The sequence below is a fragment of the Notechis scutatus genome, chromosome 5, assembly GCF_049901735.1.
Source record: "Notechis scutatus isolate UNSWTSFEM ecotype Mainland chromosome 5, rNotScu1.2, whole genome shotgun sequence".
Taxonomy (NCBI): domain Eukaryota; kingdom Metazoa; phylum Chordata; class Lepidosauria; order Squamata; family Elapidae; genus Notechis; species Notechis scutatus.
The window spans coordinates 16,160,037-16,183,679 of record NC_142013.1 but is presented as its reverse complement, the minus strand read 5'-3'; the positions used below and the strand labels follow the sequence as shown (position 1 = coordinate 16,183,679).

General features: G+C 37.1%; 1 protein-coding gene across 3 annotated transcripts; it reads left to right on the top strand.

Annotated features, from left to right (window-relative positions):
- The first annotated feature begins 2,428 nt into the window (after positions 1 to 2,428).
- On the top strand, positions 2,429 to 19,798 carry DCUN1D5 (defective in cullin neddylation 1 domain containing 5). 3 transcript variants are annotated; one of them, XM_026675619.2, is made up of 8 exons: positions 2,429 to 2,936; positions 6,310 to 6,401; positions 7,938 to 8,008; positions 9,244 to 9,335; positions 10,928 to 11,036; positions 11,118 to 11,222; positions 11,590 to 11,692; positions 16,995 to 19,798. In XM_026675619.2, the coding sequence occupies exons 1-8, from the start codon at positions 2,860 to 2,862 to the stop codon at positions 17,048 to 17,050; spliced, it is 705 nt and encodes a 234-aa protein (XP_026531404.1). In that variant the 5' UTR covers positions 2,429 to 2,859; the 3' UTR covers positions 17,051 to 19,798. The 3 variants fall into 3 exon arrangements, 2 of the variants coding, with proteins under 2 accessions (XP_026531404.1, XP_087822333.1); XR_015749726.1 differs by lacking the exon at positions 16,995 to 19,798 and adding an exon at positions 11,871 to 12,230 and having other exon boundaries at positions 2,480 to 2,936; positions 11,590 to 11,833; XM_087966207.1 differs by lacking the exon at positions 2,429 to 2,936 and adding an exon at positions 4,985 to 5,092.
- Positions 19,799 to 23,643: the final 3,845 nt, after the last annotated feature.

The window sequence follows — 23,643 nt, the reverse complement described above, 5'->3', positions numbered from 1 at the left end:
AACACCCTTTAATATATCTGTAGGATAACAAATTGGGGGGAGTTATATATACCACTCTAAATGATACAGCATAATATAATACAAATCCCTTTGTCTTTTTCCATTCATATTACTCTAATTGCCTTACCATAAAGAAATTTTTATATTCTCCCGTACTGGAAAAACTGATGAAAGCATGCCTTGATTTTGTTCAGCATTGTTCAGGCTTTCAAAGACTGATGTCAGCCCTTCAAAGTAGACCAAGTCAGGAAAGACTACAGGGATTCCAAGAATGTTACATACCATATGTTTCGGAGTATAAGACACACTTTTAATACACCCAAAAGTGGGTGGAAATGTCTGCGTCTTATATAGTGAATGTTGCCAAAGCCTCATGCACCCACACCCACCCTTTGGCCTCTGCCTCCCAGCAATTTGCCTCTCTGCAGCAAACAGCCTGGTCAGCTTCAGCACAGCCTGATTAGCACAAGCAGCAGGTTGTCAGTTGGATCCCAACAATCAGCTGTTTCAGGCTGCAGGGATCGCCTAATGCCGCCTCCGCACACCCCATTTTCGGCCTCCACATCCCATTTTTGGCCTCCACATGCCCCATTGTTGCCCTCTGCGTACCCCATTTTCCACCCGTTCCAATCCCCACCTCCCAGAATAGGTTGAAAATGGGGCACGTGGAGGCCTAAAATGGGGTGTGTGGAGGCTGAAAATGGGATACAGAGGCCAAAATGGGGCACGTGGAGGCAGCAATAGTTGATAGCAATCCCTGCAGCCTGAAACAGCTGATTGTCAGGACCCCAACCGACAATCAGCTGTTTGTGCTAATCAGGCTGTGCTGAAGTTGACTTAGCTATTTGCTGTTTGCTGCATGGAAGCAAATTCTTACTGTCCCCATTTATCTGTATTTATTCCCTTGTTCTTTATATTCATACTTATACTTGTTATCTTGTACATGTTTGACAAATAAATTGCTGGGAGGCAGAGGAAGAGGCAAACATTTTTTTCTTGTTTTCTTCCCCAAAAGCTAGGTGTGTCTTATACTTCAGAGCGTCTTATACTCTGAAAAATACAGTACTTTATTGTTATAGGATAAATAATAAAATACTGAAAACCTGCCAAGTTTTTATCTGCCCATAGTATACTGTACTAAACAAAATCATTATCTTTTTTCAAGGTTGCTTCAGTCTCAATTGTGTATAATTTTTTCTTCAAGAATCTCCTTAACAGTTCTTTCATATCTTTCCCAATGGCCTCTTTAACTTAAAAGATAATATTTATTTTGCCTGCAGGTCATTTTGACTAGACATAAAGTCCCTGCAGTTTTCTAGGCAATATTTTCTGAAATGATTTTTACCCTTGCCCTCGTTCTAGGGCTGGGTGAAAATGACTTGCCCAACAATGTATTTAAACATACAATAAATTAAGAATTCACTAAAATTATGGGCATGTAACTCTGGGTGGCAAACAAATCCAAATACATGTTTTTATGGCTGTATGCCATATTAAAAACAACAATACTATCAATGAGATTCAGCTTCATCACCATCATATGGTTTGCAAAGTTTGACCCCCAACTATTTAAACCATAGCTTAAGAATTTTTGTAAGCTCAGAGAACTATGGTTTAATTAGAAATAAACCAAACAAGTTAACCATGGCTGGGCATGAGATGAAAGCCCAACCAGTAGCTGGGAATACAGGTAGTCCTCAACGTAGGACCACAGATGAGCCCAAAACTGATGTTGCTAAGTGAGTTTTGCCCCAATTTATGATTTGCCACGTTAAGTGAATCACAGCTGTTATATTAGTAACACAATTAAATGAATCTGGTTTCCCCTTTGAGTTTGCTTGTCAGAAGGTCACAAAAGGGGATCATACTACTACAGACGCTTGCAGCCGTCATAAATGTGAGTCAGTTGTGAAGCATCCTAATGCAAGTCACGTCAGCATGGGTATGCTGCAGTGGTTGGAAGAGTGAAAAATCGTCCTAAAGTCACTTTTATTCAGCGCCCTTGTAATTTAACAGATTAACAGACAGATAATCAGAGTTGGAAGGGACCTTATAGGTCATCTAGTCCAACCCACCCACCTACCCACCCAAGCAGGAGACCCTACGCCATTTCTGACAAATGGCTTTGAAGAGTCACTAAGAGAACTGTTGTGAATCAAGGACTAAGCCCTCTGGCTTCTGAAAAGACCTCTGCTGAATTAGGCAGGACGATGCCTGATCACGCACGTCTGGGGGAAAGCCCTGATTATAGGCTCACAAGCCGCCCCAGGGAGAAATTCACGCCCTTTCCCCGGCCCCCCTCCCGATTCACGTCACAACCTCTTTCTAGTGACGCGCGCAAATGCTCCCAGAAGGCGGGGCTAATCACGCGTCGGCGCCGTCCCCGTCTCTTAGCTCCGCCCTGGAGGAGGCGGGGCGAGTGGGTGCCAGTCAAGGGGGGCGGCGGTGGCGGCGTGTCGCTGTCACTTCCTGCTCCCGCCTCTTTCGTGTCAGGGCGGCGCAACACGCTCGCGACTCCTCTGCGCTTTGCCGGCTTTCCCCGCCGCCGCGGCTGCTTCCACCTCAGCGTCGAACGGTCCGTGCCCCCACCACACACATACACACACCGCGCTGGCCCTGGCGGCACCCCGGCGGTAGCAGCCGAGCGAGGGAAGGAAAAGGGCCGGAGAACGAAGCGGGCGCGGCGGCAGCAGCAGCAGCCAGAGCCGCCGCTTCTTCGCAACAGCCGAGGACGGAAGAGGCGGCGGCGGCGGTGGTGGTCGCTCTCATCGCCCGGGAAGCGGGGGTGGGGTGGGGGCACGCTGGAGGGCCTGGCTCCCCACGTCTTCTGCTCGCTCCGCTCTACGGTGAACAGAGGAAATGCCCGTGAAAAAAAAGCGCAAATCTTCGGGGCAGGCGGGCGACGAGTCGGGCCTCAAGAAATGTAAAATCAGCAGGTACTGGATCTGCCGGGGGGACAGGCCCTCCTCTGGCTCTGGGGCCGGTCAGCCTGGGTAGGGGGTTGGGGGCCTCGGCTCGAGAGACCCCCCTCGAGGGAGGAGGCGGTGACGGCGACGACCGCTTTTCTTTTTTGATCCCCTAAGGGGCCTCTACAATTTGAGGAGGGGGGTCCTTCCGTTCCCACCCCCCGCAATTGCTGGTCACCTTTTTGTGACACAGGTGAGGAAAGGTGGAGGTGTCAGGTACTGCCATCAGCCCCCCCCACCTTACACACACACACACACAAAATTGAATCTGCCTTTAAACTAATTGCTGCCTCTCATCCATCCTTGGTCTTTTTCCTCCTCTCCTAGTCTCTTAGGGAAGTGCGTTTTTCATACCTCCTTGGCCAAAATTGCACATTTCTTAGGGTGACTTTTTTTTTGTCCCCCCTTCTTACTGCTGGTGCCTGAAAGGGCTGGTAGGTTCACTGATGATTCTGTAGCAACTTTCTCCTAAGTACTGCCTTCAAAGTGCAATGGATTAAATTTACCCATTAGCAAGAATTCAATGCCTTGCTGACTGGGTTGTATGGGAGCTGAAATTGTGAACATCCTGGGAGTACCATGTAGGGGAAAGTTAGTCTGCACAATGACTATAATCTTTCAAAAGGCCTTCCTCAGCTCTAATCTTGCTTGGTCTGCACTAGTGATTTTAAGATCCTTGAATGATTTGTAATGGAGAATAGTGAAGTCATCTCCACCCAAGCAGACCCTACTGTGGCATCTACAACAAAGCACATGGTGTTAAAATAACAGCATGTGTTGTTATATAAAGGATAAAATGGCATCCAGTCAAGTATATAAATTCTGTAATTTGCTTGCTGACATCATGTTGCATGTATTATTTGCTCCTCCCCTTATCCTTCTCCAGGTGCCTATGGACAGGATGAAATAAAACATGTTGCCTTATGATGATGGGAGTTGCAGCCCAACATGTTTGTAAGGAGGTTGGTTAGGAAATAGTGTAATTTCAGCTTCAGCTGATTTCATTTATACATACAGACATACACCTATACATACATACAGATATGCATGTGTACACATACTATATATGTGTGTGTGTGTATAAAAACATTATACACATACACAATATAATTTATATGCTATCCACTGAAAAGTGAATGTGTATGTGTGCATATTCTGATTTTTGCTAGCTGGTTGGAGAAGCAAGTTGGCATATAAACTGAATGAAGGCCAGACAGATTTCACTATCTCTTAACTTGACATTTTCTATCATAAGTACAGACTTTCCAAAATTCAATATTGGCCACTGTGGTGTGCCTCCCAGCACTTTGGAATTCTTTACCCACTCCCCAGGTTCATTAAGTTCCCGCCCCTACATAAAATTGTTAAAGCAATTATATTCCACTAGGGATTGTGTTTTTTTAATCTTAGTCAGTTGCTTAGGGACATCCATCTTGGGGCAAGGTTGATTAATCATGTACTTTTTTATGTTTTTACTCTGTTGCAGAGAGGCAGCTTGGTGTAGTGGTTAAGGCATCAAGGTAGAAACTGGGAGACCTAGAATTCTAGTTCTGCCTTGGACACAAATCCAGCTGGGTGATCTTGGGCCTGTCACTTTCTTTCAGCTCTAGGAAGAGGGCAAACCACTTGAAAAAAACTTGCCAAGAAAACTTCAGGGAATTGTTCAGCCAGTCTCTGAGAATTTGACATGATTGAACAGAAAAAGTCAACATGTCTATTTACCCCTATAATTCTGTAGCCATTATTTTTCAAGTACAAGTCAAAATGTAATGAAAGTGCTCAAAGAATTACACTCCATCAAATGTGTAAAAATTCTTACAGACTTCATCTTTTTAATACTGTTAGAGACAAATTATATAAAAAAGATAAAGTGTAGATTTTGACATAATATCTTTTAAGTTTACACTAGAAAGGAATGCATCAATATACCTTTTGTAGTTTCTCTGCTTATATATTGTGTGGTAATGAATCAGTGTTTTGTTTTAAATATATAATTTATTCATATATTTGCAGAAATGTTTGCCAGTTGATTGATAATTAATGTAAAAGTTGAATTCTGTTCAGAAACACAAACATTGGCCCCAAAGTCTAATCACAGCTTTTTCAATCTACTATAAAAAGTCAAGGTAACTGCACTGTTCTTTCCCTTTGCGCTCTCCTAAAGCTGCTATTTAGGAGTGCAAATACTGTTAAATTCAGTGTGACAGGCTTCTAAATATACATGGATAAAGTTGTACTGTTAGAACATGTTCTACCTGTTCCTTGAATACCAACTAAACTGTTACGTGGACCATAGCTCTAAAATTGCAGAGTTAAAACTTGCTGCAATCAATAGTGAAAGGGTACATATTGGACTAAAGATAATATAACTATTGAACGAGCATAATGAAACCAGTTAGGCATCATATATAGTATGACAGATGTTTCAGATTATGATCTAATGGAAAAGGATGCTTTGAAATAGTAACATCTGAGAGGGCAGATGCATCCATGATGTTCTCCACATTAAATTGCACTTCATTTTAGCTTATTGTTACTTAGGTTTCTTGAAAAAGTGATGAAATGAAACCATAATTTTACTTTTAAAATAGAAGAGAATAGCTCTCTGCAACTTGCTAAAAAATTCATTATAGAAAGCATTACAGAAAATTCATTATAGAAAGCATTACAGAAAATACAAAGAAAAATAGCACAGGTTATTTCAGGGAGCTAGATGTTCTTTAAGAAATGAAAGATGTTTGAGCTTTTTTATATTCATCAAAATATTAGATAATAAAGAATATGTAGAAAAAGAAGAGATAGCAAGAAGCAACATTTTCCAGGTTTCTTTATAATAAATGTATTTCATCATTTATCATAACAGCCATTTTGTAAGTAACTTAATATACTATGAAGATTACAGTATAAATGCATATATGTGAGCTACAATTGTCAGACTTTTCAATGGTAGTAACACTTGCCCGCAGTTTTGTATTACAAGCATAGCAAATACTGAATCACTCAAGGGCAGGTAAAATGAATTAAATGCATTCAATTATTATTTTGCAAATTAATGATTTAAAAAAACTTGACAGAATAAAACAACTAAATCTTGGTCTGTTGCATAGCTTGTAATTCTTTCAAGTTTAGAATGGGTTGTGAGAATATCCAGAAAAGGGAAAAAAGAAATCACTTTTGTACTTCGAAAGCAAGGATAGCTTGTTCCCTAGAAAATATGTTAAAAGTACTAATTAAAGCTGCAAATTTAAGTATTTTCTAGATGGTTATCTATTAATAAGCCATAATTGGGGATTTTTTAAAGTAATAGCAAGTTTACCAACATCTTTTTAAATATGTATTTAAGTTATTGCAGGTCACCAGCTTCTAATAAAGTGATAAGTGGTGAGGAGCATTTTTCAAGCAAGAAGTGCCTGGCTTGGTTTTATGAATATGCAGGTATGAAACTAATGCATGGTTAATGCAATTACTTAGTAATACTAGGACTGTGCTCTGCTTATATCCTCTTTAATATGAAACTAACCATTTGTTTAAAAATGTTTAAATATAACATGGGGACTGATGTCACCACACTACAGGTAGTTCCTCGACTTAGGACCACAATTGAGCCCAAATTTTTTGTTGCTAAGTGAAACATTTGTTAAGTGAATTTTGCCTCATTTTACGATCTTTCATGCCTCAGTTATTAAGTGAATCGCTGCAATTGTTAAATGAATCTGGCTTCCCCATAGACTTTGCTTATAAGAAGGTCACAAAAGGTGATCTCACATAACCCCAGGACACTGCAGCCATCATAAATGTGAACCAGTTGCCGAGCATCTGTATTTGGATCATGTGACTATGGGGATATGCAACAGTTGTAAGTGTTGAACACAGTCATAAGTCACTTTTTTCACTGTTGTAACTTTAGTCACTAAATGAACTGTTGTAAGTTGAGGAGTACCTGTATTTTAAAAGAAAGAGTGTTCTTGGGTTAGAGAGATGAACATAAGACAGGAGTTTCTCAGGTGTAAAATTCTGTTGTTTACATATTGAGCTATGTTGTAACTTTTTAATCTGTTTGAATATTCTGATTTGTTTGGCTCTAGGTAGGTGAATGGTATAAATCTATTCATGGAAGCTTGCAAATTAAGGTTTATGGCCTAACAAAATATATGATCCACACTAACAGTTGCTTATTCAACAAACGTCATTTAAGCAAACTGTAGTTTAGTACATAGAGCATCCTAATCAGTCCAAGTACGCCTACCAAATATGCCTAAAACAGAGGAATACTTTAGTTTTATGAAGCCAAAATATGTTTCTTCCTTTTTAACAATAAACATGGATACAAAGCATTTCATCCTCTCAGAAAATTAGATTGAGTTGAGAAATAGTGACTGGTCAAAATAAAACCCCTTAAGGTCCAAAGGTATGAGATTATTAATTATTTATCCAGGACAGCAGGAATGCAAATTCACATCAGGAGAACATTATGTCAAAAAATATAATGCTGCAGAAACCTGAATTTGTTAAAGAGCATAATATATTCAGTTGCACTATGAAGTGCAATTTTTTAAATATATGTTTTCCTATATTCATAGAAAAAGTACTAATCTGATCCCGAAATCCTTAAATGATTGTCAGTCTTTCTTTATAATTGTATGAACATCATATGTCTCCTATTATATAGATATGGGCAAATTATGATACTGCTTCCAATTCACATATATACGTATGAACATACCTTACATGTTCTTTTTTAAAGCAAATTAATCATTCAAAACTGGTACTGTACATTGGATGGCAGAAACTGATCTCGATGAAACATCTTGAATATGGTGTAATTAGGAAACTATATGCAACACTGAAATGACTCATGAGTACAGTCTGCTACTTCTCTGTTTTTTCCCATCCTATTCCAGCTTTGGCTCTGATAGGCCATTGAGTGATACAAATTTATATAGTATGATATGTCTTTTTTTTCCTTTGAAGGTGATGATGAAGTTGTAGGACCTGAAGGAATGGAAAAATTCTGTGAAGATATTGGTGTTGAACCTGAAAACGTAAGCCACAAAATGGTTTTTGTGTTTTAGTTTTTTAAGTATTGTCTATTCTTTGGTTACTTTGTGTTTTTCTGCTGTTTCTTAACTTTACTGTAACAAATTAGCAAATTATGAACTTTCAAAAAATTGGGTTTTTAATAATATTTCAGTTTTACAAATATTTTCTTCCAAAGTCAAAAGTATGCAAAGGTATACCTTTTAGGGGGGATTCTGCTATAGTGAGCAGCTGCATGACCCTAATGTGCCACTGTCTATTCAGAGGTCTCCAAACTTGGCAGCTTTAAGACTTGTGGACTTCAACTCTCAGAAATTCTCCAGCCAGCTGGAGAATTCTGGAAGTTGAAGTCCACAAGTCTTAAAGTTGACAAGTTTGGAACCCCTGGCCTATTCCAGAGCACATTTTTGATCATTTTAATGTTGCATGGTTAAGTGGAGGCTTTCCTAAGATTATAGGAAAAGATCTTTAATAGCTCTCCAAGCATCAGATAAAAATCAAATGTAGCACACCATCAGGGAACAAAAAAATGTTGGCCACTCAAAACCTACTAACCTACTAATTGGTATCAATCAGTATTGTTTTGATGGCACCAAAAGTATTTGTAGTATTTCATTTATTTCACTTATTTTGATAAATTGTTTTGATGGCTCCAAAACGACGGTGCCTGATGCATCTTTGGTGCATTTCTGGGGGTATGACATTCTAAAACAACGGAGATACTTCAAAAAGATTTTCAAAAGGTAGGATCCTGCAACAAACAATTAGGGAGAAAATTTTAATGCTATGGAGGGTAGAGCAGGAAAGGGTTTGGTACAGTTTCTTATAGAGGCTTCAGATGAGGCTATCCTTTTCTTGCATTTTGGAGGCCTTGAAGATCTGTCTCTTGCCCAGCTGAAGATGGGTGTAGTCCCCTTCAAGAAGTGGGTGTGTATTTGTGGCTGCCTGGTTTTGCCAACTTCTATTTTTGTTGTATTTTTATTGTTTTATACTTTTACATATCTTTTGTGAACCATCCACAGTCATTGGGAGCCAGGAGATGTACAAACTGGATTAAATAAATAAACCCTTAAATATAAATGGAAATTTAGTTGTTTGAGAGTTGTAGTCCCAACACATTTGAAAAGAGATTTGGACTGATGAACAACTTTTGCAGCCAAGCACTGTTTTTAAAAATGTTTCTCGTAAATTCGACTTTTTCCCTCTCTGAGCCCACTTTTATTCCTTTATTATTTTACAGATTATTATGCTAGTTTTAGCCTGGAAACTAGAGGCTGAAAGCATGGGATTTTTTACAAAAGAAGAGTGGCTAAAAGGGATGACCTCATTACAGTAAGAACTTCTATTTTAAGTTATTTTTGATAAGTCAAAAGATTTGGATACATTTACACATTTTCATTTAACAAAATGCTGCAGATATGATTAACTTTGCTTGTATCTTACATCTTTCAATTTAATCTAAAGATACTCATTTTTGACGGCTCGTGTTCTTGAGCTGTGCAGTGCTTCAGATTTGAGCACAGAAAGATGCTTCAGAGCATCTGCAGAGGTGCTCATGCAGTACCTTTGTGCAACTCTTTTAAGCACATAGTTTAAAGGAGAACACATAGTTTATTTAAAGATATATAGACAGAGATTATATGAGCTTCCTTGTGTGCTCCAAAGAACATTTCATGCTCGAACCTGCACAACCCAATCAGGTGTTTTCCTATGGTCAAAATCAATTTACTTCTGCTGGATTCTCAGAACAGTTCAGATGTGTTTGAATGATTAGCCTTTCTGTCACTGTATACTACTAAAATTCTCCTGTCTGTAACCTGAGTAAAAGAGTACCTGATTGGGCAATAATATTCCTCGAAGGAAAGAAGAGACAGAAGTAGGAGAATAGAATGAAATTAGCTTCAAATTCTAAAAGTGGTGAGCTATGAATAAATATTCTTATCATATATCTATAAAGGTGAATATTTGTTATTCAGGCTTGAAATGATGAGTCCTTGGTGCTCTCTGAGCTTGCTTGTTTTCTTGTAGACGTTTCATTATCCTAACTAGGTAACATCATCAGTTGAAGCAAGAGTATCTTTTATTGTTGGTGTTATAGTTAACTTATGGTACTGAAGGCTGCAGGGCTAGAATCCATTAGCCATTTCTGGCTAGATATTGGGATCATGAAGCTCTTATACTTGTTATGGTATTCTGAATAGAGCAGCTTCCCAAGGTTATTCTTAGGGTATCTATTTATGCAGTGAAAGCATTTGAATTTTTGAAACAACTTTAATTTTTATTTTTAATGTAATTTTTTTAATTACAAATGTGTTTTTTATTGTGTTACCCCTCCCCTCCAATGTCTTGGATGAAACCTTCAGGTCTCCTCTAAAAGCTATCATTAAGTAGCAAATTGTAATGAACAGAAAGGGAGAATGATTACATACATAGGAAAATGCTCCATTTTCTGTATTTAATTAATATTCCCCTGAACCTGAAAAAAAGCAGAAAGCAGGGCCTGAATACACTAAAGCAAAAGGGTCCATTGAGGCAAAAATTTAGAAGAGTATCACAGACTGTCATTAAACATAAATTTATTAAATTTAAAAAACCTTATCCCTATTCCAGGTTAGCCACACATCTAATACAGTACATAAAATCCAGATCATAATTTAGAGAGTTCACTCCATTCATTTTCATTTTGTCTTTTGAGAAGTGCTCGAAATTCAGAAGTACTATGTTCAAATGTACTAAACAATAGAGAATTTCTTATTTGATGTACAAGCAAATATAAGATTACATACATTGTAGGGTGTAGAAAATGACTTGGGAGTCACAAGCTTGAGACCCCTACAGTCTGATAGCCTGTGTATTCAATCATCCCTACACATGTTTCCTTTCCCCAAATATTTGACATATAACTATTTTATTTTTTATTTAAGATGTGACGGTACAGAAAAGCTGCAAAGTAAATTTGATTTTTTGCGATCCCAACTGAATGACATTTCAACATTTAAGAATATCTACAGATATGCATTTGACTTTGCAAGGGTAAGTGAATCATCTAAGGAAATAATGATTTAATTGTGCATTGATACATTTTCTAAATTATACTTTTTTGAACCGCTATAGGATAAAGATCAGCGAAGTCTTGATATTGACACAGCAAAGTCTATGTTAGCACTTCTTCTTGGAAGGACATGGCCACTGTTTTCAGTGTTTTACCAATACTTGGAGGTAGGAATGCATTAGGAAAAAAAATCAAACTGATGTTTTAATCCATCTTCACATATTTTACGCTGATTGCAATTTTTTATGCTTCTTAATTATTATGCTTTCAGATTTTCAGTACACATTTTGTATTTCCAAATAAATCTATGCAGTACATTATTCTCTGCCAAATATCTCTTTCAAAATAAAGGCAATGATACTTGGCAATTTAAAATAGAAATCTATTTTAAATAGATTTAGATTAAATTCACATGAAAACTTACTTTTTCTTCAAGCATTTCTTGATATGCTATAAATTCTTTTTTTTAAGTATATAATTCTTGTAATGTATAGCACAGTATATTAAATGATAACATTTCTTATTTTTCTGCAGCAGTCAAAATACAAAGTAATTAACAAAGATCAGTGGTACAATGTATTAGAATTCAGTAGAACTGTCCATGCGGATCTTAGCAACTATGATGAAGATGGGGCATGTGAGTATTCTATATTCATTATTTTTTGAGGGTTTCAGTTGCAAGTTTCAGTTTCCAGTAGAGTTCTAAAGAGATTGAAACAGATTCATATGAAAATAAAAAGCATGAATAGGAGGTTTGGGTAGAATTATAGAGGTTTGTGTGACATATGTTTTATTTCAAGCTTGGAACAAAACAGCCCTGCTTGTAATGTTACACCAAAAGACTTTGCTATAGCATGTTAGTGGAAACAAAAGTTGCTGTAGCTTGACTGTTCATGTCCCTTTGGAAAAACAACTCTAAAATGTTAGTGTTTTTCCCATGAGAAAGAATGATAACTCAGGACCAATTGTTGCTTTTCTATTTTTACCCAGGGCCTCACAAGCAATAATACTCCACACTAAATGTTGCCTACTGCACAAAATTTGGTCAAAGGGATGATTTTTAAAATTTCTGAAAATTTAAAATGAGCTATGAAAACATAACTTTTTTTTCCACTGAAAAATCTGTCTAGATTATACACTTATTACAACCAGTACCACCCAATAGAAAAAAAAAAGGATTGTCCTTAAATAAACCCAGTAGATTACAGACTAAGAAGATCAGCTGAATATTTGAATGTTTCTTTTAGTTAGTACATCTTACAAGTTTTTTTTCTTAATGTTCTGATTTTGGGGTTTTTTTCTTTTTCTTCTTTTGAAAGAAGCCATTGTCTTGGTCACTTTGTAAGCACTACTGGGTTTGTTTGCATTCTTGGTTTTTTTTTTTACCATTCTTGCCAAATGCAATTCTACAGAGCCACTGGATATTTTTTTCCTGGTATTTTTGCTGGCACTTGGGATGGTTGCAGGCTGCAGAAAATAAGATGATTACTGATGCTTAGATGAGTTGCATTTGATTAATAATTTTATGATAACGTGAAAACATGCATGCACAAAGTTTAACTTGCACACACATTTTAAGAAGTCAACCAGTTCCAACATTTTATTAACCATCTCAGCAACATTAATGATATTTGTGTTTCACTGAAACTAGTATTGACACATGGAGCATTGTGTTATATATCTACAAAATGAAGCAAAGTACAACACAGAAGGAAGCCGCCAACCATAGCAAACTTTAAAAAGTAAGGGTGGTAAGACAGATGTAAGAGGTAAAAGATGCAGATATAATAAACCTCCTTTTGTTTGACTCATCAACAGGTGCAGTATAAGCCGATAAATTGTACTACTTAGGCTGGGCAAAATATGATATATAGCAACCTTGTGACAAGCCTCTAAATAACAACTAAATTGCAGTACTCGGAACAGTCAGAACACAAAGTGATGCCTCCCCAGAGATCCAAGTTTTGTCTCATTCTTGGAATACTCATAATGATTGTTTGAGCTTGGAACACAACATTTTTTTCCAGATTAAAACAATATTGTACTTTGATATTATTTAGATCCTCTAGTCTAGAACAGGGGTGTCAAACTCACAGCCCGCGGACCATATGCGTCCCGTGCTGGCCCTGCCCCCGCCTGGTGTTGACACGACGACCTGAGTTTGACACCCCTGCTCTAGAGGGATACAGTGTTGGGATCACATAAAAATAATAGCATCCGATCCAATTAATGTAATTAGACAAAAATGTTTCATATATGCTGATCAGCATGTTTTGATGTATGGGTATATATTTTATTTATACCTATACAAGAGCCATGGCAGTTGTTAGAATGCAGTACTGCAGGTTACTTTTGCTGCCTGACTGCTGCAAACAGTTCATTAGTTCAATTCTGACCAGCTCAGGGTTGACTCAGCCTTCCATCCCTCCAAGGTCGGTAAAATTAAAACCCAGAATGTTGGGGGCAATATGCTGACTCTGTAAATCGCTTAGAAAGGGCTGTAAAGCCCTGTGAAGCAGTATAAAAATCTTAAGTGCTATTGCTATTTATAATGAAAGATATTTTTAAACTTCTTCAGTTTTCTACAATAGGGAGAATATAGTTGTGCAGGATGCCTTAAGAATAAATTTAATCTGAATTAACATCTCATTTTAATCTCTTTTTGGAGCTTTGTGCTTGTTGAACATACTAATTTCTGTGGTGCTTCAGGATATACAAAACTTTAAAAAGTCTAGTTTAATTGATTATTTTTGTATCTGTATGAATCAGTCAAAAATAATGGCATTTCCAACACAATATTGAGTAACTGTACTAGGATGGTGTATGAATTGAATGTTCTTGAATTATGGGACTTTGCTTGCCTGTTTCATGACTAGGTAATATTGTGGTTTGATATGCTGGGCTGATATTTGTTTTGCTACATCACCTCTACCATTTCCTTTTCAAATATGTTTATATGATACTTAACAGGTCCTTGTTGCCTTCCATTCAGATGATAATATCTTTAAATTATATATATATATATATGTATTATTTTGCACATGTCTTGGTCTTCAATAGCTGCATGTGTATATTATTATTCATATTTCTATACTGTTGAATTGAATCACCTGACAGTTTATAGTATAAATAAATCAAAATCACAATAAAATCCAGTCAATAAAACAAGATGAAATAGTATTAATAGGATAAAAATAATGATAACCATGACAAGCAACCTAAGCTATATAGCAATAAATTACAATTAAAAGGTCCTGATATAGTAACTTTCTGGAAAGATGTCAAAGTAGATGCCAGCTAGGCTTTAGAGTAGCCTAGAGCAACAGGCCTTCTGTTCTTTTAACTCATATGCACCAGCAAGCATACTAAATAGAGTAAATAGTTTCATATTTGCTGATTGAGAATGTAATTGTGAAATGCTTTTTAACATTTTTGCCATATGCTAAATAAATAAGCAAGCAAGCATGCTGATTAGATTACTTCCACCTAGAAGAGGTGGTCCTCAAGATACCTGGAAGATTAACTAGATAGGGCTTTTGTAGATGAAAGCAGCACTTCTAATTATACTCCAAACCTATTGAAATCCCATCCCCTTCCTCACCCTAGACATAACTTCTATTTGAAAATTCAATAATAGATGTTAAATCTGGAAGGACTTTCAAGAAGTGAACTTGCTTCTTCGGGGGAAGTCCCATCCAAACTTAAAACTGGAACAGTTTTACAATTTGTGGTCAGATAACAACTCCACCTTGTTGGGGTTCAAATTCACACATTTCCCCTCAAGAGCCTTTAAACATATCATCAAGATTTCTCTGTATCTGTAGTTTTATCCAGTGTTGAGATGTACAACTGACTATCCTAGTGGACAAGTAGCATTTTCCTGCACATGTTAATGAAGACAGGAAAGACAGCTGACTCCTAGAGAACCGCCCAGTTGGCACATCTATTTAAGAAGTTGAAAGAGTGCAAATCAGTGCCCCTGACCCTCCAACCCTTGGAGAAAGCTGAAAAGGTACCATGGTTGATGATATTGATAAGTCAAGTAGACTCTTTCATCCTCCTATCCAAGTCCTGACAAAAAAATCCACAGAGAAATCAATGCAGCTTCTATTCTGTGCCCAAGCCTGAACTGAGTAAAAGGAATCTAGATACAGGTAGTCCTCACTTAAGTTGCTTAGTAACTTTGCAGTTACCCTGATCCTCCCCAGAACTACTTACAACCTGATTTTGAAGTTCACACCTGGCCATGGTCACATGATTGCATTTTGGCACTTGGCAATTATGTCTGTTTGCAGCATCCTGAGACCATGATTTTTTGCCCTTTTTTTTTTTTTTTGGGGGGTCAGTTTCCAGCATTTACTTCCAGGAAAAAAAATGGCTATTGGTAAAAGGTTCACCCAACACCCTTAATGACTGGTGTTTGCTTAACAACCGCATTGGTTGCTTAATAATTGCCACAAAAGTAATAAAATTTGGATGTGGTCTCACGGTGGCCTGCTTAACAACCCACACAACTTAGTCATAATGCTTGGCTCAGGTACAGTTGTAAATCAAGAACTATCTCTATTCCATTTCATTTATGGCATTTAATTAAAATCCCACCACCTTCTTAATAACCTTATGTTTTTTGTAGGTTTTGGTTAGAGTTGGTGGATAGAGATAGACAGATAATTATATTTTTTTTGCTAAGGAAAAGCATAGAGAGAGAATAAATTTCTTCTCAAATTTCAGGTGAAATAAATCTTTAACTGAAGAATATAATATCAAAATGCATGCTGCTTTCTATCTTACCTTGGGTTTATTGAAGGAATAAGTGGCTCAAGAGTTTTCCAGCAAAGAGGACATTCATTTTATAAATTTTATTGTAGAGCATTCCTGTCTATATTTATCTGTAGCTCTCATTCTGCAAGCTGACTTATTGCAGTTTTAGCATAAAGCTTGTCTTCAGCCTTTTGTTTTCCTGATAAATCTTGTTGCAAGGTTATTCTACAAAAAATATTACTACTTGTCACCACTTATAGAGGGAGGGGAAAAGCCAGAAAGGTTAATAATCTCTGTTCACAGAAGGCCATATATGTCAGCTTATAATCAAAATATATAGTTTGCTTCCAATTCTGAACATTTACTAATGGAAGATCCAATGCAAATGCATGGACAAGGCCTAATTCTGAAGTGGATAAATTGGGCTATGGTTCATTTTTTAGCAGTAAGAATTGGGAAAAAGAAGGTTCATTGTGTTCCTATTTCTTCCATAAATTGAAGTATTATCTTTTTATCTGCTTAAAATAAAAAAAAATCAAACATTTTTCCAATCCTAGTATTTTAAAAAATAAATAAATCTCTGCTACCAGTAGCAATAGGCTGGCAGTATAGTTGCAGAGTACTACATATTGGCAAATAACATGAGGTAGAGTTGATAAAATGTGGTTAGTATTGTCATTAATGTCAATTTTCCATGCTTTCTCACTGGAGTAGTACAGTGTAGAACATTGTTTCAAGAATTCTTTCAGCTGTTTTTTTTTTTTTAAATAAAATGAACATAGTTATATGTCAGCATATTTTAAGCTAACGTATGGCTCTGCAAATATACAAAGAATATGTCTCAAGACATGAGGAAAGAAAAATCTAAATTGTATGTTAGGACATGTTTCCTCATTAGGCCTACTTATAAATCACAAAACTGTCAAAAAAAATTCTTAATTTTCAGTATCAGATTAAAAAAAAGTCTTGCCTAAGGTTGTAATGATAGTAGATTGCTTTCTAGTTTGTTTATAGAGTTCCTAGGTCTCAGAGTCAAAATGAAGTGGCACAAAAGCACAACAAATTAATTAAAAGAATGATTGATCATCCACTTTGGAATATGTTGTCTTTGCCACTGCCAGAAAGTCTGAATTTCCTCTGACGTACTGCAGTTTGTAATTGCCATTTCTCCCTCCCAGGGCCTGTTCTTCTTGATGAATTTGTGGAATGGCAAAAAGATCGCCAAGCATCATAGCAAGAGCAGCTGTGAAGAGAACGCTGGATCTTGTGATGCCCAATCTACAAACACTGATTCAAAACCAAGGATTGCGTTCACATCCTTATGAACTTTAGTCATTTTTTTTCCTTTTATTTTTAAAGGAAGCCTTGTTACACATGAAAAGGGCATTGAACCACACACTTCTGAGACTGAAAATTTGAGGTTTTTGTCTTAAGTTTCTATCATTTCAGAACAATAAAGATTCAGATTTGTAACAGTCTTAAAACGTGAAGGATATGACTATGGGTCCTATACTCAAAACCAAAAAAAAAAAATGTTGAATGCATCAGAAATGTCCAATATGAGTGACTGAATTCCAGATGTATGTTAACAATTGTAGTAGAATAAGAATTTGGTAGATTGGTTCTTGTGGAATGAATGCCTTTAGGGAAGGGTGATTAACCTTAAGCCTTGGCTGGTGCTTTGCAAACACCTCTATCACTTGTGCCATAACTGAACAGTGGAGATAAAGCCTTTATTAATTTATCAGCAAATCCTACTACTTTTTAGTTTTGTTTTCTAGTAGAACATTCATAGTGGCCTGTTTTTGTTTTCCTTAGAAGCACTAGGAAGATGCCTTTGATAAAACAATTGCAAAACTTGAAACATCATTTGTGTTTATTATATATAGGTCTACATCTTAATAGGAAAATTAAGGTAGATCTTCTGATGTGCATTACGCTGAGAATAAATTATTACGATTCTCCTCCCATCTCCAAATGTGGAGAATATATGTTTTTATTATCCTATTTTCAGGTATACGCATTCTAAAATTAGGAAGAGTTGCACTACTTTATACGATATATAGCCAGCTACCAACAACTGATTAACACCCAAGGACTACTCAGATAAATATGTTAAGCTAAATATAAATGTTTACAAGACTTAACTTTGTTTTGTGAAACAAATTATATGTAGGAGAACCGCTAGTAGGTAATTGGATGAATAGTCAGGAAAAATGTAGACCTCCTTCTATAGCAGAATTGTGAAATCACCTGTGTGATATGATACAGTCCTTATAGCTTACCATACCAGGCAAAAAATGGTAGTATCTATCTCAGGATAATGAAAATGCATTGTGCACAGTATAATCAGGTTGAGGGTAGTACAAGATAATCTCTTGTTTATATGGTGCATTCTAAGTATTTTCATTTATATTTTTTATTATTGGTCACTAACAGCCCTTAAGAATCTTTCTGGTGCTGGGAGATGCTAGACAGCAGGTGGAATTGTATGTTAGCTGCAGAATTTCTATGACCTGTCCAAGGGATGATATAATATCAATGAGTTTGCTGTTCTTTGGCTGTCTGCAAAAGAAAAAGGTAGTTTGAAGTTGCAGGAGGAAGTACATCAAATACCTCAGACTTGCTGATCTGACTCAATTGCTTTTCTTGATAAGTATCCCATGATACTGCATAATGTTTTCCATAGCCCTATATGAACCATCGGGCTTTTTGGTGGATAAGCTGAAATCCACTTCTGATTGATGCCAAACGTTTTTAGGAAGTCATATTGTAGATTAGACATAGTTGTTGTGGGAGTCAGTTAAATTGAAGTAGATGGTGCTTCCAGCTTCTTTATTTTCCAGGGTGCAGCATTTCTAACCCAAGGACATAACTGACCAACACAAAGTATTTCTTTATTTCCAAAATAATGGATTTCTAAGGGTTAGATACTAAATACATTAACAAACAAAGCAAAACAAACAAACAAAATTGATCAAATAAGCACTGCAGAGACAAAGATGGTTTTCAAATGCCTTAATAAGGCAGGTGAAGAGTTTGATTGCCTGATGTATTTAATATTCACAACCTGAATACTTAATATAAGCCTTACTGTGGAACAGTTATGGTTAGGATGAGTTATGTTCAACCAATCTTTTCAAAATGGACAAATATCTTGGGTGGGGGTTGCAGCTGGATTTGGCACTGATATTGTTGTTTCCCCAAGTGAAATAGTGATTGTTTTCATTCTCTGATGTAGATGGGGAATAAAAATTCAATCTAGAGATGTGCATTTGTGAGTGAATCATGTATTTATTACTCCTTCTCTCTCTCTCTGCCATAAAGAGGTTATATCATTAGATCCATACCCTAATTTGGGCATAGCCAGGTAGATATACACTGAACCGATGTCAGAAAAATATGCATAGGAATGAAGATTTGCTCCTGGCATCCAGTTTCCCAAGCTGCGCTTTATAAAATCTCAGGTTTTCAGGTTGAAAGATGCAAATCGGGAAAATACAAATAATGTAAAGAAAACAGCTTTTGAAAATCCAAATTATAAGCTCTGTAGGAACAAGGTAATCAATAAAGTGAAATCAGTCCATTTATATCATCTGTTTCTTACAAAGAGATCAAATTGCTATGAATAGCTTCTCTGAGGTTTTATCACCTTATAATAAAACTATATTTCAGGGATTTAGGACAACAGTTTAACTATTGGTTTTTAAAGTTGTGGTGTGCCAGTTAAAATTATTACAATGAATGCTTGTTACTTTATCATTCATTTTTACAAGAAAATGGAAACCAGTAAATGAAAGCCAGTTAAGAAAATATATTTCCTTCTGCTCTTTCAAAATCAGATGAAATTGCTTGAAGCTCAGGGAATTTCTAACAAATGTTTCTTTGAGAAATACCTGTCTCCCATTGTACTGTAGTCTTCATCTCTGTGAAATATTTTAAGATACTCTGGTCAAATTTTGTATTAAATTATTAAAACGGGGGTTCAAAGTATCTATTAAAAATAAGTGTTGGAACAATGTAGCACAGTAATACACAGGGAAAAGCAGAAATTAAATTATGAAAGTAAAAGTTAAAATTGAATGGAAATAATGCTGTAAATGTGAAAATCAAGCAATACAATGTATAATTTTTAAAACAAACATCCAGGGTACATTGCAGTTTCATAAGTAATTTAGGAATAAAGACAACAAATATACTAAAGTGGAATATAAAATGAAAAGCAGATAACAGGTGGACAGTATTAGAAGTCAGTTGTGTGTAGTAGCCCAAGTATAAATGCATACCAACTAAAATATTATTAAATAATAGGTAAAGATCAGTTTATTAGGAATGAGAGGAAAGACATAGCAACTTTGTCATAGGAAAAAAATATAACCAATTGGCAGAATTTAGGCCCTTAAATCCAGAAAATATTTAAAAAAAACAAATGCCAGACATGAAGAATAGATTCCAGATTCAATTATGTACATGTATATACAGGGAGTCTTGGACTTTTGACCACAATTGGAACCAGAATTTCTGTTGTTAGGTAAAGCTGCTGTTCGGTGAATTGTGCCTGATTTTACGACTACCTTTTCCAAAGTTATTAAGCAAAGCATTCCAGTTAAATAAATCACATGGTTAAGTAAACCTAGACTTTCAGTTTTATCTTTTACTAAATAATCTTTATGGAAGGTGGCTGTTTTTCTGAATACTTCAAAGAATCCTGGGCAAAGATCCAAATATTTTAGTTACTGTATTTTTCAGACTATAAGACGCACTCCCCCCCCCCCCAAAAAAAAGTGAGTGGGAATGCCTGTGCGTCTTATAGAGCGAATATTGCAGTGGGGGAAGGGGGTTGATGTGGCACCGATCAACTGTTCTAGGAGATGATGATCGCTGCCACTGCTGCCCGTTCACCAGCAATTGGTGGGGAATGGGCCGTAGCGGTGGCAGCGGCGAGCAGGAGGTGGCAAATGGGCCACAGTGGTGAACGGGCTGCAGCAGTGAACAGGCCGCGAGCACGAATGGGCCACGGTGGCAATCCCCACCGCATACAGCAGCTGATCGGTGGTATTCTGGGGGGGCAAATCCATTCACCAATCAGCTGCCCTGCAGCGAAGGCTCCAGCATTCTCTGCTGGCGGCAGCAGCTCAGCTCAGTTGACCAATGGTGGACACAAGGGAGCGGAGCCCTGACGAACCACGGGGCTGCGATAATGTGCTGAAGCTGACCAGACTGTTTGCTGTTTGCTGCAAGGAAGCTAGCCAGATGAATACCGGATGGATGCTGGAAGGCAGATTTTCTTATTTTCCTCCTCTAAAGCTAATGTGTGTCTTATAGTCCGGAGCATCTTATAGTTCAAGAAATACGGTACTTTCTCGTAGAATACTTGTGAATTATGCAAATAATACGCAAAATGGTGTGTGCGAATCCTGCACCTCTTTAGAAACGGTTAAGACACATCTTTTCCTAGGTTCACCAGACCGCCTGGAAACACTGGTTTACCATTTGAAAAAGAGACGCCTTGTATGTGCTCCTATGCATTCAGAAACACTTTTTTTCAAAGGATTTGCACAGCTGAAATGGTTAAAAGAAATCCTTATTGGGGAAATATGATTAGAAGACATGGCAAGTTGTTACCACTAGAGGGCATCCAGTACCTTGTCAGTTACAGTTAAAGAAAATATGTAAAGTAAAAATATGCTAAAATAGATAGTACATTTTCAGAAAAATGTTCTTTTCCCTATACTATATATGAATCTAATAAGAATCTCACACACAAATCTCAGATCTATCCAGCCACTAATAATACTATAGAATACCTACAATATTCTAATTTTCCCAAAATTAAAATAGCTATGATCTCGGTTAGGATATTTCCTGTAGATTTAAGTTAGTCCTCTCTCCCTACTCCTTAAATGAACCAGTGTACCTGAGATTTGTAAGAAATGCACACAAAAAAAAATAATAGGGTTGAGAAGTTTCTAGTGTATTAAGCCAGAAAAATCCCCCCCCTCCATATTATTATCAATTACAGTAAGTAGCTGTTTTGATGGACACAATTCAAGGCTTAATTTGGGCCCCAAGCCAAAAAATAATAATACTAAATGCCATATTCTCAGATGGGCTAGATTAGATTGCCTTACAAGTCCCCCAGCTACAGAAGTACCAGAGAGTTTAAAGTACTCCAGTCCATTGGTGGGATTCCTTTTTTTTTTTTACTACCGATTCTGTGGGCATGGCTTGGTGGGCGTCGCAGGGGAAGGATACTGTAAAATCTCTAGTCAGAGGTGGTACTTGCCAGTTCTCCAAACTACTCAAAATTTCCGCTACCAATTCTCCAGAACTGGTCAGAACCTGCTGAATACCATCTCTGCTCCAGGCTAATTATTTGCCATGTTGTACTCATCAACAAGAGCAGAAAATCAATATCCTCCTAGTTTTAGAATCTATTTGTCATAGTTGGTTGCAAGGTTTACAATGTCCAGTTAGACCAGGGGTCTCCAACCTTGGCAACTTTAAGATTTGTGGACTTCAACTCCCAGAGTTCCTCAGCCAGCTTTGCTGGCTGAGGAACTCTGGGAGTTGAAGTCCACAAGTCTTAAAGTTGCCAAGGTTGGAGACCCCTGAGTTAGACTCTTTGTATTTATTGTAATTGGACAAATCTTAAATCCCTATGATCGGCTTGTTCTACATCATTGTGCCAAAAAATAACCCCACCCTCACCTAGCTCAGATCCTAAATGGATCTGAGGTTTATGTGTGACTGATTTAATTTGATTTGTATATGGCATAGGCATATTCAGCAGGTTTCTGAACAGTTCTGGAGAACCAGTAGCAGAAATTTTGAGTAGTTCGGAGAACCAGCAAATACCACCTCTGACCGGAGATTTTACAGTATCCTTCCTCTGCCACACCCATCAAGCCACGCCCACAGAACCGGTAGTAAAAAAAAATTGAATCCCACTATTGGGCATAGGGAAAAGCGCAGCATTCCCCAGTCATTTTCTGGATGGTCCTTCTTCTAAATCTGGTGAGAAATGTTGGTGGGTTTTTTTTTTTTAAGGTGATCAACTTTTTTACAATGAGAAGGAGGACACAAATAAATTGAGGAAAAAAATATCGTAAATAAAAGACATTTTATTCATTGCAACAATAATACAGAATACACTGTATTATACACTGCTGTGTCATGTTTCGGTAAAAAGTAAACAAAGCCACTTGCACATGGTGCTCTCTTGCACACGGCAACTCTTGCACGCGGCACACTCTCAAAACAATTCTCCTGTGCAGAGCGCATGCATCTCATAATCGCGTCTCGCAATACTGTACTGAGCCTTGACGAATCGTCATGTCAAATACAAATACATTACATCACACGCAACGGATCAGCTCAATATCGATCAAATATGGAGATTTACAGATTAGTCTTCAAATATCAAAAAGGAGAACATGTAGGAGGACACTTTTCTAGAGAGGACAGAACTTACAAAAGAAGGACTGTCCTCCCTAAAGAAGGACAATTGGTCACCTTAGTTTTTTTAATAATACCAACTGATCAGAGATGTTTTGACATTCTGCTCCTGAGAGATTTGAACTTTCTTCAATGCTGCATAGTATCACACTTTCCCCCATGTACAAAAAAGAGACATTTGCAATTGTTATCAGATTCAACTCCAAACAGCAGGGAAAAATGGAAATGCCAAAATGTGTATTAATTTGGTTAATATTTCAATACATTCCCGTTGTGAAAGCATTTAACTAGCTAACAGGAGCATTGCAATTTTTTTTCTTTATTCCCCAAAAACAAAGCAAAAAAAAAAAATCACCCAAGAAATAGAAA

Bases quoted from the DNA above. Each gene is read 5' to 3' on its own strand.
- DCUN1D5 (XM_026675619.2), top strand. From the start codon at position 2,860: ATGCCCGTGAAAAAAAAGCGCAAATCTTCGGGGCAGGCGGGCGACGAG. The intron at 2,937-6,309 runs GTACTGGATCTG...TATGTATTTAAG, and splicing joins AAGAAATGTAAAATCAGCAG to TTATTGCAGGTCACCAGCTT. The intron at 8,009-9,243 runs GTAAGCCACAAA...ATTATTTTACAG, and splicing joins TTGGTGTTGAACCTGAAAAC to ATTATTATGCTAGTTTTAGC.